The sequence below is a fragment of the Aplidium turbinatum genome, chromosome 5 (assembly GCF_918807975.1).
Source record: "Aplidium turbinatum chromosome 5, kaAplTurb1.1, whole genome shotgun sequence".
NCBI lineage: Eukaryota > Metazoa > Chordata > Ascidiacea > Aplousobranchia > Polyclinidae > Aplidium > Aplidium turbinatum.
This window is the reverse complement of record NC_137476.1, coordinates 20,264,052-20,280,630: the sequence shown is the minus strand read 5'-3', so window position 1 is coordinate 20,280,630 and position 16,579 is coordinate 20,264,052. Positions and strand designations below refer to the sequence as shown.

General features: G+C 37.5%; 2 protein-coding genes across 2 annotated transcripts; both read left to right on the top strand.

Annotated features, from left to right (window-relative positions):
- The first annotated feature begins 408 nt into the window (after positions 1-408).
- On the top strand, positions 409-3,504 carry LOC145769871 (coiled-coil domain-containing protein 25-like). The gene has a single exon (XM_082581413.1). It carries the CDS (start codon positions 428-430, stop codon positions 1,049-1,051), a length of 624 nt encoding a protein of 207 aa, XP_082437539.1. The 5' UTR covers positions 409-427; the 3' UTR covers positions 1,052-3,504.
- LOC145769870 (phenylalanine--tRNA ligase, mitochondrial-like) lies at positions 2,279-15,661 on the top strand. The gene is made up of 8 exons (XM_082581412.1): positions 2,279-4,014; positions 4,541-4,664; positions 5,521-5,732; positions 6,833-6,992; positions 10,578-10,709; positions 11,907-12,067; positions 14,345-14,496; positions 15,402-15,661. Exons 1-8 carry the CDS (start codon positions 3,586-3,588, stop codon positions 15,538-15,540), a joined length of 1,509 nt encoding a protein of 502 aa, XP_082437538.1. The 5' UTR covers positions 2,279-3,585; the 3' UTR covers positions 15,541-15,661.
- The last annotated feature ends 918 nt before the right edge of the window (positions 15,662-16,579 follow it).

Sequence of the window (16,579 nt, the reverse complement as noted above, 5' to 3'; positions counted from 1 at the left end):
AATAAATATGTAATTGTACAATCAGTTCTGCAGTGTCAAAAATTGTCTTGTTCAAATGTTGTCAACTACGTACAGTCCTGCATGAATGTACATTGTACAATGGTTTCGTGGATCTATGCTGTATAATGCAGTTTATTTGTTGCGTTTAATTACTTAGAAAACCATGTAAATGATACAATTTATCGCAAAGACCAATATCAAACATGTTATTTTAAGTTGAAGATGAAAATACGTTTAATTTCATATTTGTCTTTCAAAAGCTAATTGAAAGTATGAACCTATCTTCTACACTTGGCTTGCGTGCAGTGCGCACATGAATGACAGTGCCAGTTAATGCAATAATTACTGCCTCGCGTTGTTTAAAGCAATTAATGAATTATTGATTGTATTTTTTTTATTTGCAGGAATGCAATGTTAACATTAAAAAATGGTATTTTACTTTACAAGCTCAATTAGTGGCGAGAAGTACACGATATACATGGGAATAGACAAACATGAGAATGAGGATTTAATCAAGTACGGTTGGCCTGAGGACGTATGGTTTCATGTCGACAAGGTCTCATCTGCGCATGTCTACCTACGATTACATGAAGAACAGACAATCGATGACATCCCCGGCGAGGTTGTGTCGGACTGTGCCCAATTGGTAAAAGCCAACAGCATACAAGGCAATAAGATGAACAATGTGCAAATTGTTTACACACCGTGGGCAAATTTAAAGAAAACTGGAGACATGGCTGTTGGCCAAGTTGGGTTTCATAAACAAAAACAAGTGAAATTTGTCAGTGTTGAAAAACGAATTAATGAAACAGTGAATCGTTTAAATAAAACTAAGGTTGAAAAACATCCCGATTTAATGCAAGAAAAGGAAGACCGTGATAGGGTAGAAAGAAATAAAGCGAAAAAGGCAATGAATGAACTAAGAACAAAAGAAAAAGCAGAAATTCGTAAGCGACAAGAAGAATCCGAGCTACGATCCTATGCAACATTATTCAGCAGCAGTGAAATGACAAGTAACGTTGACGGAAGTGACTCCGACGATTTCATGTGACCTTTCCACGTTTTTCTTAACGTTTTTTTTTTTCAAATTTCAGCATTCTCTGTCTTGAGTGATCATATTAAAAACGTATTGTAACAAATCTGTGAATAATGCTTGGCTTAGGGAATCAAACAAAATGATCAAACTGTTGTCTATATTTTATAGTTTTTATCAGTAATCGGCAGACTTTTCTTCCTGTGACGTCCTCAGTTTACCTATCAGTAATTGTTGGAGACTCAACGCTTGTGTACAATCTAAAACACCATCAACACACAAAATCATTTTAATTTAAAATATAAAGCAACTTGCACGATGCCGCACATAAGCAGCATGCAGCATCACAAAAAACACTGGCTTACAATCATTCCTATTTTGTCAGGTTGCCTTTGTGTGTGCAGTAATTCTGTGTCTTCGGTATTATCTAGTGTTGTTGTGATATATGATAAAAAAACTGCACCAAAAAATCTAACGTTAATGAATTTTTTATCCACATCGAGTGAATGCCTTTGCAATGCTTTAATTTTGCTGTCCAGTTACTGCGACACCCAAAAGCACGATGACTAATAGTGTAATAGGACAATGCTTTGCAGCTTTACCTATTTAATTTTCACACTAAGATTATCCAGCTTCTCAAATCTGTTGTACGACAAACCATCAGTTAGCTGATTTTTGTTATATTGCTTAAGGCCATATTTATTTTGAACAAAAAAGAACCATTTATTATTGAGATAAAAACCCAATTAGTGTTATAATGATTCTCGGCAATAGCTTTGTTCGGTCCTGGTCCACAATTGAGACAAAGGCCATTCGTTTGTGTAGTTGTTTAAGGTGGTCGTGACTACGCGAGGGCTACGCACACACTCTTGGCCAGCTCCATGTCTACTGCGGTCCAATAAGATCGGAACGTGCGGATTCAGGGGAACCGGTTGCAACGGGCTGCCGGGTGCTCTGTTCATTGAGGCCCGCCTTACAAGATGCCTGCCCGTCAGACATTGCCCTCTTCGGCCAAAAAGAGATTGCCGTTGGGGACTTTTACGTGTATTATTAGCCTGAAAACTAGGCTCATTCCTCGGCAATAGACTTAGAGAAAATCCGTTCTTTTGCTTCTAAAAAATGCATATGAAACTGCAACTATATTGATTTTATGGTTTATTTTGTGTTCACATCATATAATAAAACGACCAACAAGCAAAAATATTTTTTGTGATTTAAAATTGCTGCCTTTTATCTGCAGCCTACTACTTAACGGTAGAGTTGTATAGGTAAGGTAGGTTTGAAGACTGTTAAATAAGTTCAACAAACGTCAGTAGGCCTGTGCATTTGATGAAATTAAATTCTTGATATTGTTTTTTTGATTTATTCACTTTGATGAGAATTCTTCACATTTGAATAATGGTTGCGCTTTTTCACCTTAAATAAAGTAATATCGCGCTCATGGGTGTCGCAGAATTGTACAATGCCCTTCATTTTAGTCCCGGGCCAAAATAGAACACTGACTCAAGCATTCCATGTGACCCACAGTTTTGTCCATCTCAAGAGTATAATCTGTGGTTGAGAGCAGGGATTAAATAACCTGGCACTTTGTAGCTGCAGTAAAAAATTAAAACAAATCACTAGCTACCAAGATTGCAAAATTAATTGATTTTCTTATAAAAGTATCACATTTAAAGTGCAAATAATCATGGTGAACACAACCAGCCACATATTACATACAGATCGATCAGTAGGCTACAAAGTTTCTCTATTCATTCTCCATTGTAAAACGCAGACTAAAAGCTTGCTGGTATGTTTAAATGGACCAATTACCACAGCATACCACGGAATGCATTGAATTTATATTTCAAATTAGCGGCTCCATTAACATTCTACACAGCTCTAGCTCGTTTCAAGGCACATAGCTCCAAAACCCTGATTGTCAGAATTATATATATACTTTTAATACGGCAATGAAATTTACTGTCTTGGATATTGTGAAGATAGAGAAGCATGGAGATCATTATCATATACAAGCTTTTTTTTCAAATTATTGAAAATAGTATACAGTACAACGAAGTAGTCATAACGGTGTTCTAAGCGTGTGAGTTTGTCACAAATTAAAGCTTTCAAGCTAATAGAATTATTCAGTTTTTTATTGCAGTATGTATTTATATGAAAGGTTGATGAAACGTGTGATTTAAGTATTTATTGTCCACGACTTAAAATAAATATGTGTCTACCCAGTAATTAGTGCTTTTAACCGTGAGACTAATGGATTTCAAGTTCAAGATCAACAACCATTCATCTTGTGATCTCACAGTGCTGATGTAGGCCTGAGAGTGTAAATTGCCCACAGTTTAATAAAGCACACATACATTATTTTCTGAATTTGTAATATGGCCTGTAATAAAAAATGATTTTTTTTAATATAATATGCTCAAGACCAATGTGCTATGTTTTAAACCAAATTCTGTTTCAATATTTCAAGACAGCCCTACTTGTTCATTTTATTTTAAACAATAGCAATTTTTGATCACCTTTAACTTTGCCTGAAATGCTACTAAAATATCATGAAGCTCATCAGCTCATTAAAAAATCTTGCTGCCAATAGACTGTCACCTTTCTGTTTCAATCCTCCAAATCGAATGTCATCGTCTGCACTGTGTGTTCATGTGACATGCAAGCATAAAGTTTACTCAAGTTTTCATCGTTCAAAGTCGTGTTCTGTGGAAACCAGAAAAGATCTTTCTTTACTTGAAATTCGAAGCTGTACGGTACATCGTCCGCTTTCGTGTTCGTTCCAACGTAAGCAAAAAGATTGGTTTCAGAAACGTTTTAAATCAGCTCTTTCAGAAGTTACAGAATTGCCAAATGTGATAAAGATTGGCGATGTCCATTATGATAAAGATGAATGGACAAATATTACACAAAAAATATTAAGTTTAGTTGGAAGAAAGTTACATTTGAAGAAAGACCATCCAATTCAATTAATTAAAGAAGTATGTTTCATTCATTTGCTATTTCATGGTAGTTGATTTGCGGTTCAGTTGACTTTACTGCATGTTATGATTTAGATTGGCTTTTTAATTGTACGACGTACGTGTCATATTTTGATTACAAGAAGGTGTTTGGCAATCCTAGTTTGTTGAATAATTTAACTGTGAAGTTGAATTAGTGGACTTTGAAAAGTAAACAAATTATGTATGTTAAAAATTTAAACTTGTCTCGTTTTGAGTTATCGGTCGTTAAAAAGCGTTTATCTTTGCAAACTTTGTCTGACTTTCCCGGAAGCTTAAAACCAAGCTTGCTGCAACACACTGAGAAATTGCCAAACCATTTCGTACATATATATTCGTCTTTTGCCATTCATAATGATTGATGAATCACAATTATGTCACCTATTCCTGAATCACAATAAAAAAAAAATCGTGTTGACAAAACTTTCAAGTCAATTCTATCACAGCCGTTGCCAACTTTTCTCCGCCAACAGAAAGACGTTAGAAGGTAAAACTTTTGATATTTCAGAAAATTATTCAACATTTTTATAACGAGCACCGGAAACCACGAGGGCCATTATTTGCTGTCTTTGATGACCTCTCTCCGGTTGTTACCGTGCAGCAAAACTTCAATGAATTGCTCACTCCAAAAGGTCAGTGCTTTAGTCAATAAATTCAAGTTGTACAAAATTTTGAAGCTACCTTCAGATGAATTGTAATTTCATTATCAATGTTTATGTAATTTGTGATCTCGCATTGACTTGATATGCTGAGTACAGAACGATCTCATGTTTGATTGTCTTGTGATAATAATTGCTATTGTTTTGTGGACTCTTCTTCCAAGCTAGATGAATTGCATAAGGGCTCTTGAAATCTATTTTGTTTGGTTGTTCTTTTGTAGATGTTTACACTGTAATAAGTTACCTTGTAAGGTTTAACTTCTTGTCATATCACCTTTGCATGCGGTATCCGTTCGTCTAATATGCGCTCAATTACCCCCCAAAAGACATTTGCCTGCACGAATAGTCGAATAGGCTACATCATTGTTTGCAGGCTTCTGTTTTTTTAAATAAAGAATAGTCTTTACCGCTGTATATAGTCACGGACGTCGGACAACCTAACTAAAGTGCTTCGGTGTTTTTCACTCGAGCGTTCACTCTAGTGTGCCTTCAACGTCGCTAATTCGCTAGACGTAGCGACTGCAACTTTTGCTCACTGGGAAGTCATTGTAGCGAAACCAAATGAGATTTGTTTGATCACCTAATTAAAGAAAAATGAGTTATGTATATATTCGTACTTTCATTGTCAGAACCATGGCCTTATATTGTGAACAATTGCTCAGTTTCAGACACAATTGTAACCTTACGCCAGAGGTGAAATGTTGGCAGTTGCGTGGTAATGAAATGATATATTTTTATTACGTATGTATATATTGTTACAGTGTAGTATTATGGTGTACATATGTTTTATTTTGTCAAAAAAGCGTAAAATCTTGTCTATGTTCTTTAGATCACGTCAGCCGACGTCGGAGTGATAATTATTTCATAAACGCTACTCACCTTCTTCGAGCTCACACCACAGCTCACGAGCATGACCTAATCAAGTCAGGTCTGAATGCTTTTCTAACTGTTGGCGACGTATACCGCAGAGATGCCATTGACTCAACTCACTTCCCTGTGTTTCATCAGATGGAAGGCGTGAGATTATATACGCGGTCTGAGGTACTGTGGATGAGCGTTGTCAAGTAAATAGCCGTATTTCAGTTACAGTTGAGTTGTTACACCACAATTGCCTTGTTCAAAAACTTGTATGTATACTTTATTCCCAGCCTACTATAGTCGACTGTGCTTTATTTTGCACGATTTCATTTTTCTTTCCTATTAGTCTCAAATAATTTACATGCACCGTAAGGCTCCAACCACACTGAGTTGAAAAGTCCACAGCAGTTGAGCGGCTAATTTGGGCCCGGTACTAACAGCATTTCTGAACCATGGAAACAAAGCACAGCTAAAAAAGCAAGACACTTGAGAAATATGTAAGGAAAGGAAACATTAGTAAAATCCTCGAGAAAAGAAGTAGTTCTCCCCCGAAAAGCACTTTTCTTTCAAAATATAAAATGGACTTGATCTAAATGCAGTAGATCAAAAATTATGCGGCGTTTGTTTCAACTTTCCAACCACCCGGTAAGATTCCGGCTTCTAAAATCCCATTTTTGAAAGTACCTCCAACGCTATATACTGGCTAGGTGTGTTAGTGGTCATGAGCAAACAAAAACAGTGACAATACAAAAACATATTAGCCTATACGTAATCTTGGCCTATACGTAAAATTGCATTGTTTGCTGTTAATGTTTGCATTAGGCCTACACCTTTTTCGGTATCTTTGTAATTACGGGATTTGTTTCCTCGACAATCGTTGGGGGCCGTGAGTGCTCAAAGGTTTTTTTTCAAACTGGGGTTTATATATATTATTTTAAATAAACCGTTTGATGGAATTTGGCACTAGCAGTAGTTTATCCGAATTATTAAATTAGCCTTTTATAGTGATTTACTAACTCCTGCAGACGTGGATTTAATTAACTATTTTATTAAACCAAAGCATCTTTTAGCTTTCATTTAACTGCTGAACAACTAGATTCTTCCACAAGTTTATACTGTGTAATTTATATTAAATTAAATTTATGGGATCGTTAAATAGCGAAAGGTAATTAATGCATGTGCGTTGCGATTACTTCGACATTGTTCTAAAAAAGTATTAATTGTTTGTTAATTGTTTTAATTTGATATTGATTCAGCTACTTTCATTTTCTCTTTTTTTAAAGTTGTTTGCAACCTCGGATGACTCCGAAGAGCTAAATATATTTGAACGTGGCGAGGAGTTAGTTGACAAGCAAGCATGCTACACAATGGAGGCAACTAAACTCGTAGAATATCAACTCAAGGATGCAATCATGAAATGTATGAAGGAGCTCTTTGGAAAAGGTGATTGAATTGGAATAGAGTTTATAGAGTTGTCGCTTCAGGTGTGTAACTTCTTAGTTAAAGTAGAATCTGATCTGCTTTTGAAACAGATCTCAACAGCTTGCTACGGCCAACGACATACAGCCACTTGTTGATATGCTTAATGAGGCAGGCTATGATTGTAAACGTAACATTTGAACATGAAGATGGCCATTTGTGGTATTCCGGGTGTGTGTTTTTTTCTGCGTAATCAACTGTTAAATTGCAGTCTTCATACCAATATGATCATAGCGAGGTTGATTTTTACTTTAAAAATAAGTAGTGTTAACAAACTGAATTGTTCTTGTCTTGCCGTTGACCTCGCTGGTGTGGGTCTGTGTGAGTTGGCCGGTTTGCTTGAAGTCGCTTCTCCGTCGATCACGGTCTTCCAGCCAGATTTAAAAGCATTTAGCATCAAAACGGTAAACGCAAATTAGCAGCATGCTACGAACATTATGATAAGTGGCAGACCACTTGAATCTTAAACTGGTTGTTACTATTCTACCACATAATATCGATGGCGCAGCATTGGAGAGCCCAGCCAATGATCTATTTCAACAATTTTTGGTAGCCAAACTAATCCCCTTCATTTTTATTTTTTTATTTTTTTTTATTTTTTTTTTTCAATTCCCTTCACAAATTGCTTAACATTATTACAGTAAGTTAACTTTTACAGCATGGTAGTAATATTTATGGTTGTGGAAAGCATTTTCACACGTTGAAAAGTAGACCTGTGCAACATCTCTGTTGCTGCGTTGATTGTGTTTGTGATTCATTGTTGCGTCAATGTGATTAGTGCAACAGTGTGCTTTGAAGAACGTGTGCACGTGACCTTCAGAGGAATTATATCGCTCTGATGAATGTGTTCATATGCCGATTTGTCTCGTTTGTTTTAATACAGCGTCATGAGTTGCCTCATATGTTTGTTCTACCTGTATCAAACTTTTGGTGAATAGCACTATCCGGTTTAATCATGTCAACGTCCATTACCCAGCCAGCAAATCAGTTCTTTTTGGCATTGATTCAACGTCTGCCGACTATGAATAGTTGGCCATCATGATTAGTCATTGGCTTTGTGATGTCAGAATCACCGAAGCGATTAAAGCAAAAGTGTCGGCCATCATGTTTGTTTGTGGTCTTTTCTGGACGCCTTGCGAACCAAGATGTTTTGTGTACGTTAATTCAACGTCGCTAACGTTCGAACCGCCGTCTCATCTGCTGATTGAGTTGTCGTGTTAGTGTGCACAACCGAGTAATCATACCTTCTCTATACAGATTAAACCAGCACCGTTTTTTTTGTAAACAAGTGTCGTGAGTATTAATAGCAACCAATCAAAACTGCTTAGCACTAATTTCTTTATTTTCCACTTAGTTGTTTTCAATAAATCGTCTTCGAAGTCTTTCTCACTTTTCTGGCAGTGACACTGCCGTATTCACCAGTGGACACTGGAGCCACTGCTAAGATAGCATCTTGAGCTTTTTAGTAACATGAGTTTAAACTGATAAGTTTCAACGCAAATAAAAATCCACAACTAACGAAAACCACTAAACTTGTTGAAGTGTGAACTATTAGTTTACCATTTCTGTATGAATGCGGTGGCTTATTCTGACAACGGACTACTTCAAAACGGAATGGCCCGATTCGGTGAGTCCGATCCCTTAACGGGGGATTTTTTCAATTTTTTTTTTTTAATTATCGGGTACCGTGGCCTAATTATCATTGCCGTTTTAGGGTTAGGGGTTAGGAGTTAGGGTTAGGGGTTAGAGGTTAGGAACTCACCGAATCAGACTCACCGAATCGGACTCACCGAATAGTAGCAGACCCACTTCAAAATGTACTTTTTGAATAAAACTGGCGCATGTAAAATAACCACCACTTTTTTCGCGCGACTTACAAAATCTTTATCCAACCCTGAAGGTTTAAACTTTAAACCAATGGTTGTAAACTGGTGGGCACGCTCCCTTGGGAGGTGTCAATCACTTTTCATGGGGGGCGCGAGCTTTCCAACAATTTTTAATCTTTTTGCAGTAATTTCAATGTCCTGAACTATTTTTGCCATGTATATTTTTTAAGAACTGAAAATCACAGGGAGGGGCGGAGAGCTATGTGCAGACGGAGCTTTTGTTGCCCTTGTTCTGCAATCTGGTTTCGTTATAGGCTACGTGAAAACGAAAAGAGGAAAATCTTTTAACACTCATTGCGTTATTTATCGAAGAGCTTTTGCATTCAAAACTTTGCCTCTAGTAAAGCAATCAAGAGTGTCTTGAACTTGAACAGTCCTGAACTTAATTATCAAGGTAGTCAACTTTGCAAAAGCAGAGTGCTTTATAAAAAGCTAGAGTTCTTGCAATTGTTTTTTCAACCTGTATAAGGAGACGGAGCATGATTGTAAATAGGCTAATGTGTAATCTGGTCTATTTTTCACTCGAATAATAGTTTTTGGTTGTCCACAAAATACATGGTAATCGGAAATTTCACATCCAAAATATCTGGAAAATTCGAGGTAACGAGGAAATTCAGTGAACTTTAGTGGCCCAAGTTGGACGCTGAACTTGCAGATGACAACTTTAAGTTTGAGTGGAGTAACCAAGCAACAGCTTATCTAAATGCCTTGAAAGCACGGAATGGCCCGATTCGGTGAGTCCGATTCGGTGAGTCCGATTCGGTGAGTTCCCTATTCGGTGAGTTTTTTTTTTTGATTATTGCGCGCCGTAGCCTAATTATTATCATTGCCGTTATAGGGGTTAGGGGTTTTTGGGGTTTGGGTTTTTGGGGGTTGGGGTTTCTAGGGGTTTGGGTTTTTGGGAGGTTTGGGTTTTTGGAGGATTTTGGGGGTTTTGGGGTTTTTTGGGAGTTTTGGGTTTTTTTGGGGGTTTGGGGTTTTGGTTTTTGGGTTTGAGGTTAGGGGGTTTGGGGTTAGGGGTTTTAATTAGGCTACGGTACCCGATAATTTTCAAAAAAAAATTCAAAAAAATCACCGAATAGGGCTCTCACCGAAAAAGGCTCTCACCGAATCGGACTCACCGAATAGTAGCAGACCCTTGAAAGCAAACTGCATAGAATAATTTTCAGAATGAGATAAAAACATGGAAATCAATCAAGCAGTTTTTTGAAGAAGCACAAGAGGAATTTTCTGCACAAACGTTTAACCACACAGCCAAGTCAGACTTCGAAAAACTGAAACTCAAGATTACCTTCCAATTTACTCACTTGTCTCACCTCAAGATATTCAAAGCAGCGCTCGGATCCACATAACTTTGCTCCTTTTTCTACTGCAGTTGTTGTCAAGACCAAGAACAGGCTGAGAGTTGAAGACTAAAGCAACGTTGTGCAATTTCTGGAGTTAAACCTTGCATTAAAAATCAAGTTTCTTGGATTTAATTTCACATACCTTACTAATGTGTAGCCTGCTGCAATCAACAAAAAATAAATTTATTTCTGTGTTACTGTTGTTCAAACTCGGAGAAAGGGGGCGCAGAACATGTGATCATTGCTAAAGGGAGGCGTGTCAATAAAAAGGTTAAGGACTATAAGGAGTACTCGTTTAAACCATGTTGCTTTCATAGGTTTGCAGTACCGATGGGTAGATGCATACTTCCCATTTACCCATCCTTCCTTTGAACTGGAGATCATGTGTGATGGAAAATGGATAGAAATGTTGGGATGTGGAGTGCTAAGACATCAGATACTGCAATCAGGTAGAATATTAAACATCTTTCACTTTGTAGACTTCTAATTTTGCTGGTGGGTTGAGTCACTGTTTTAAAACAATAGTTCTCAATGGCCTGAGTTTTTGCTGATCGGCAATGGTAAAATGATCAGTTCTAGTTTGTTTGCAGCTTTTATTGTATAACCGACTCCAATACATTTAACGACTATTTAACAGTATATCATTTCAATGCAGTGCAATTGGCGTATTCGGGCCTTGTTTATGCAGTAAATTAGTGTATATATAAAAATCACGGTTTATCTTCAAATGATGAAACAATTTATGCTTTCGTTTTCGTCATTAGGTGGCTAGCTACCTGAAGTTTTGTAAGTAAAATCAAGCCAGTCGGATTCTTGTGTGCTTTTGTTGAGTGTTGAAAACACTAATCATTTATTCAACATTATAACTAAGTCAGCACTTAAGTGAGTTACCTGATTGTGAATTTTGACCAATGTTGTTCTCCTGACGGACTATTGTGATTGTTATTTGAGTTGTGGCTTGATGTACGAATGTCGCGAAAGAATAATTGTCCCAGTTTTTTGATATACCAGTAGGCTACTGTATTGTATTTTGAAAGCAAATATTCGCCTCTCAATTACAACCAACCAGATTGTTAGTGATATTTTTAATCGGTTCCTTATGCGAGAAAAGGTTGTCTGCAATAGCTCTTCTCTGATGATTAAAAACTAAGAGATCGGATTTTAACGTAATAATTTCAGCTTTTGGGAACTTTATTTCGGCCCAATCTCATTTACTGGCCATGGTGCCGCGACATAATGTCTCCCTGACTTTGATAAATAACTATTGGCAAATAAATGCTTAGTTTAGCTCGATGGTCTTGTTCTTTTGTTGAAATTTACACGATTGGCATCATTCAATTACTTGATGCGATGCGGCATTTTCTGTTCGTTGGTTTGCAACTATCAAGTGGTAAATTTTGTAGGTAATTGTGAAAGAAAAATAGCAGAGAGTGTTACACTAAATCGATAAAGTCAAATTTAATTGTAAAGCTTTCGCCACACAGGCTTGACTTCATGAGTACAACTGCAACAATTAACTCACTTGGTATAAAACTCTTTAAACGTCAAAAATAAAACTCTTAAGTTATCCATGAAAACGAAAGTGGAAAGTAATGTGTGCAACCTAATGTAGAAGCGTAAGTTGAAACGTGCATTTGTAATCGCAGCCGGTGCTGGCCACAGCATAGCTTGGGCGTTCGGGCTTGGCTTGGAGCGGTTGGCGATGAGATTGTTTGCTGTTCCTGACATTCGTTATTTTTGGAGTCAAGACGAAGCCGTTTTGTCGCAGTTCAAAAATCAAGACGACCCCATGAAGATTAAATTTAAGGTTCGTCACATTCTTACGTCGTCATGCGTCATCTTAACTTAGCTTTGCCGTTTCATGGTTAAGGTCACCCTGTCATTGGGACTCTGCTCTGTGCTTCGCCTTCAGCCACACATGCATTGCACTGCTCCATAGAGAATGTTACTGACGCATGGAAGCCCAATGGAATGTTTGTAGCTTCACCGGCGGTGCAAGATAATAATAGTACACAAACAAGCACTGCCGTTGTTTCTTGGTCCAATTAGAGTTTGTTATTTCAATGAAGCACGCACTCAAGTCACGTTCTTGATAATAAATGCATCACCACACTTGTATAATGCCTTCTTGATCATCTGTAAATTAGAAACGTTTCTACCAATCATATGCATTCATGAGGTCTTAATGCGAAAAACAAGATCAAGACCTTTATTATAGTTCGGTTTATGCTGCAGCCATAGAAAAAACTAACTTCTCGATGAACACTGAACTGTTTTGATGGATTGGTGGTTTCACTAAACTGCAACACCAGCGAAACGTTAATGATTTTCACGTTTCCAGTACGTAAAATCGTGCTTCAGTTAGTTGGAACCTTCACAGATATCCTCCGCTTTTATTGGCGCGTGGGCAAACGAAATAACGCACCTTCCCTCCCGATTCGCTCTCGTATTTTTGACAAAGGACCAGTGAATGCCCTTGTAACCCACAACAAGAATGATTTCTTTTATTCAAAATATTGTCACTATGCTCCGAAGCTTGTTGGTTGGCATGGTTCTGTCAAACGTTATCTTCAACCTCGTCTGAAGTTTTTCGTTTTTTTTTCTCTCTGAGATATTCTATTGTAGACAAACAAAACAAAGTAACTTTAGCGGGTTTAACATGTTTTATTACAAAGAAATATAACATAATTAAAAAAAAAAATTAATTCAAACGTTTTCGACACGTACATGTGTCCTCATCAGGAATAACTTAAACCTGCAATATACATAAAATGAAAATTGTAAGATAAATTTGGCAATGCTGTATAACTGTAACGACACTCCGGACTCATAAAACATGCGTAAGAAGTGCAATGTGTTACGGAGCTGGAGGATGGGCCATGAGAATTGAAGATTTAAACAGGTTGAAAACAACAAGTGAGAATGCTTCGAATGATGTGTAGAAAAAAACACCTTGAAGGAAAGAATTAGAAATGAAAGTATTCTAGAGATGAAACAAATAGAAAGCATCAGTGAGTTTCTTCGAAGCCACATGTGAAACGTATGTCTGATGACAAGGCTCCAGTGATGGCAAAGAAGATTTTTGTCCATGGAAAGAAAATTAGAAGACCAAAAAAGAGAGGGCTGTTGGTGACAGACGCTATCAGTATAAGGAACCTGGACAGAATCAACCCCAACAACAGAGAAGCATGGCGAAAAGGCTGCAAAAACTGGCTGACCCCTGTTAGCGGGGACAAAGACCAGGTTTCATCTACTGAAGATGTAACAAACCGACGATGATGAAATGTAGTTGGTTTATGCTGTCATAAAGTTCATTTGACGAATTTGTTGCATTTTTAACCGTTGCTATTCAATCACAGTTCAGTTTTTAAATTATTAGCTGGAGAAAAGTTGTTACAAGCGTTTGGCAACATTGTCATATTATGGCACCAGTTGTGGTTGGTGAAATATAGCAATTCAGAAGGAAACGCAGCTCTTTGCTTTGATTGTTAATGTCAGAAACCTTCTTTTAAGATTTCGCAACGATATTGTTTGTTGTTATTTGAAGGAAATTACTTACATTTTACCTTAAAAATATAAATGTGCGAGAAGGCTAATCCTCACGCCAATTGTCATTGTACCTACAACGGTAGTCCACCGTACACTCAAAAGTCAAATCACTAAAGCCATAAGTATAAATCTCAAATAGATTAATCAAACAGCAAAACAAAAATTTTATTCTACCTGGTTTTATTCCAAGCCAGGGGTCAGTTTGTAGCACAATGTGGTGTTGTCAATTCTACGTACTGCTGAGTGTTTATCCATTCATTCAATCCACCTCATCTGTTTCCACATGGCTCACACGAGCCTCAACAACAACAACGCATAGTGTTTTTAGTTTTGGCAGAGCTACATGAATACGTCACGTAATGACGTTTCATTTGGTTTTGATCACCTTCGACAAGAACTTTGCTTTGTGACACACAATTTTTTATCGTTGTGACGTTCGCTGAATATTTAGATTTTAGAATATCAATTGCGTATTGCGCTGTGTACATTACAGTACCATTCAATAGATGTTGTTTAAGTTTTACTTGTCACGCAGTCGTTACTAAGCAACCAACCAGCTGTCGTGAACGATATTTCCTTTTGGATCCCAGATGGTTATTCCAGCAATGACTTCTACGACTTGGTGCGGAGTATAGACAGCGAGATCATTGAGAACGTTTCCTGTGTGGACAAGTTTACTCATCCCAAGTAGGTACCATCGCTTTGGTTCTCAACGACACTGCATTTGCGGTTGGTTTTGTTAATTTTTGTCATTTGGGCAATGTAGTGAGGTATTCATTGTAGTTTTTACGCATAATATGTTTGCTGAGCGACATTGAATGTTGGTTTTTAGCTTTAAGCCAGCCAGTGCGTGATATTAAAAGTCACGCAAGCACGTAGGCATATTAAACTTTCACTGACGCGGATATTCTTAACTTAATAGAACTCCCAACATTTTAAAGAAGCTTTTATATGTTCTGCGAAATTTTTCTACCGTGTAAGTATTACTCCATGAGTAAATTGCACTTGGTTGAGAAATTGTACATTCAAGTTTTCTCGTGGGTCATAAGGTCAGACAGGTGACCTCACTATTCGCAACGTCACAATCAAGTACGCGAATAGTCAAAGTTTGAAGCGGTTTCTTATGAAAAACTTACATTTGTGGAGAAGCTTTCTTTTACCAACAGATCCTATGACAGTTAATGTGCTATTTTTCATGAGAGTGAATAAATGTCGAGGCTGTTAGTTTGTTTGCCTCAGCACAGAGCACTCTGTTTATTGCACTGATAAGCCTAACTCTACATTATAACTTGACAGAAATGATTATTGCAAGCATTACAGTTTTATTGGCTTATTTGTCAAAGGTTGTTCATTTCTTCTAATTGCTAAAAGGTGTCAAATATTATTCACATGATTTCTTCGACACTAATTGAACAGTTTCTATTGTGATATAGATTTTGTGCCGTATTGAATTGGATTAACAGTTGGTAGAAAATAAGCGCGATCTATTGTATTCAATTTTATATAGCAAGATCAAAACTGTAGATATTTTTTTGTCAAAAGTTCACAAACACTTTTCATGCTTTGTAGTAAATGATTCTGTTAAATTGCAGAACTGGACGCACCAGTCATTGCTACAGGTTCTACTACAGACATACCTCTCGCGCGTTGTCACAGAGCGAAGTAGCTCATATACACTCTCGTGTCCTTTCTACAGTTGTGGAGAAGTTAGGAGTAGAGGGTCGGTGGTGAGCAATGAACGATGCATGTGGAAAACACCGTGATCATGCAGGCAAATGTTTAACTTCAGTAGGAATTGACGAATTTGAACATTACTGGATGATTTTTGCTTATTCATTAATAAATTTATAAAAGAAAAAAAATTTGCATTGTTTGATGTTTCAGAAAAGTTAGAGCAAAGGCTAAAGCAAATAACTTCAACTTCAAACTGCACCGAGGCCATTAGAAATTCTCAATTGTGCCGTGGGACTTCTTGAAATTTCGGAAAGTCGCCTAGATTACAGGCGCGGATTTATGGGGGGGCCCAGGGGGCCCGGGCCCCCCCCCGAAATTTTGTGAGGAATTGTTGAAATTGTATGTTTCCGCATCAAATGGTTTGATATGCTTTTAAACAGCTGATGTTAGTCCCACGGCGGACTTAACTTACCCCGGGGGGGATTGTTTTTTGTTATTATGGTTGAAATTATCCATCGATCAGACTCCGTTATTTTCTTTCATACAACTTCAAATACATTTTAATAGTAACATTTGTTGGAGCTGAAACCAACGCTGAACCAAATGGCGTCAGTTGCAACAATCTGAAACCCCTGAATGGCTCAGTGGCGTAGCCAGGGGGGGTTGAGGGTTTCAACCCCTCCCCCTTTGGTACGCGTGTGATGTCACGATATTGAGAATGATGCTTTCAGTCTCTTTATGTCTCTAAAACAAAGTTTACTTAACTTTAAATGAAACTGCATTAAATGAGCGAGTTTTGCCAATACCAAACATTCAAATATCTCAGCCAGGAATTAGCAACAAGAAAACATAGAGACTTAGCTTTATTTCCGAAAAATGCCGAAGAAAACATGATCTTATCCTTTTGTTATGCCACCGGACAGCACCATTTTATAAGAATATTCATACCTACATTTTTGTTGAAAATGCTCTCAGAATGCACAAAATTTAAAGTAAATTTTCAAAATTTTCTGGGGGAGGCCCCCCAGACCTCCGCTGCTGGGTGTCGTCTTAGGCGAACACGCAGGCGGGCTTTGCCCGCCCGACGTCATAAAAA

What these genes read in the sequence shown, in the direction of transcription:
- LOC145769871 (XM_082581413.1), top strand. Translation starts at nt 428, where the DNA reads ATGGTATTTTACTTTACAAGCTCAATTAGTGGCGAGAAGTACACGATA.
- LOC145769870 (XM_082581412.1), top strand. Translation starts at nt 3,586, where the DNA reads ATGAAGCTCATCAGCTCATTAAAAAATCTTGCTGCCAATAGACTGTCA. An exon ending in GAAGGAGCTCTTTGGAAAAG is followed by an intron (nt 6,993 to 10,577) that starts GTGATTGAATTG and finishes TTGCTTTCATAG; the next exon opens with GTTTGCAGTACCGATGGGTA. An exon ending in GACAAGTTTACTCATCCCAA is followed by an intron (nt 14,497 to 15,401) that starts GTAGGTACCATC and finishes GTTAAATTGCAG; the next exon opens with AACTGGACGCACCAGTCATT.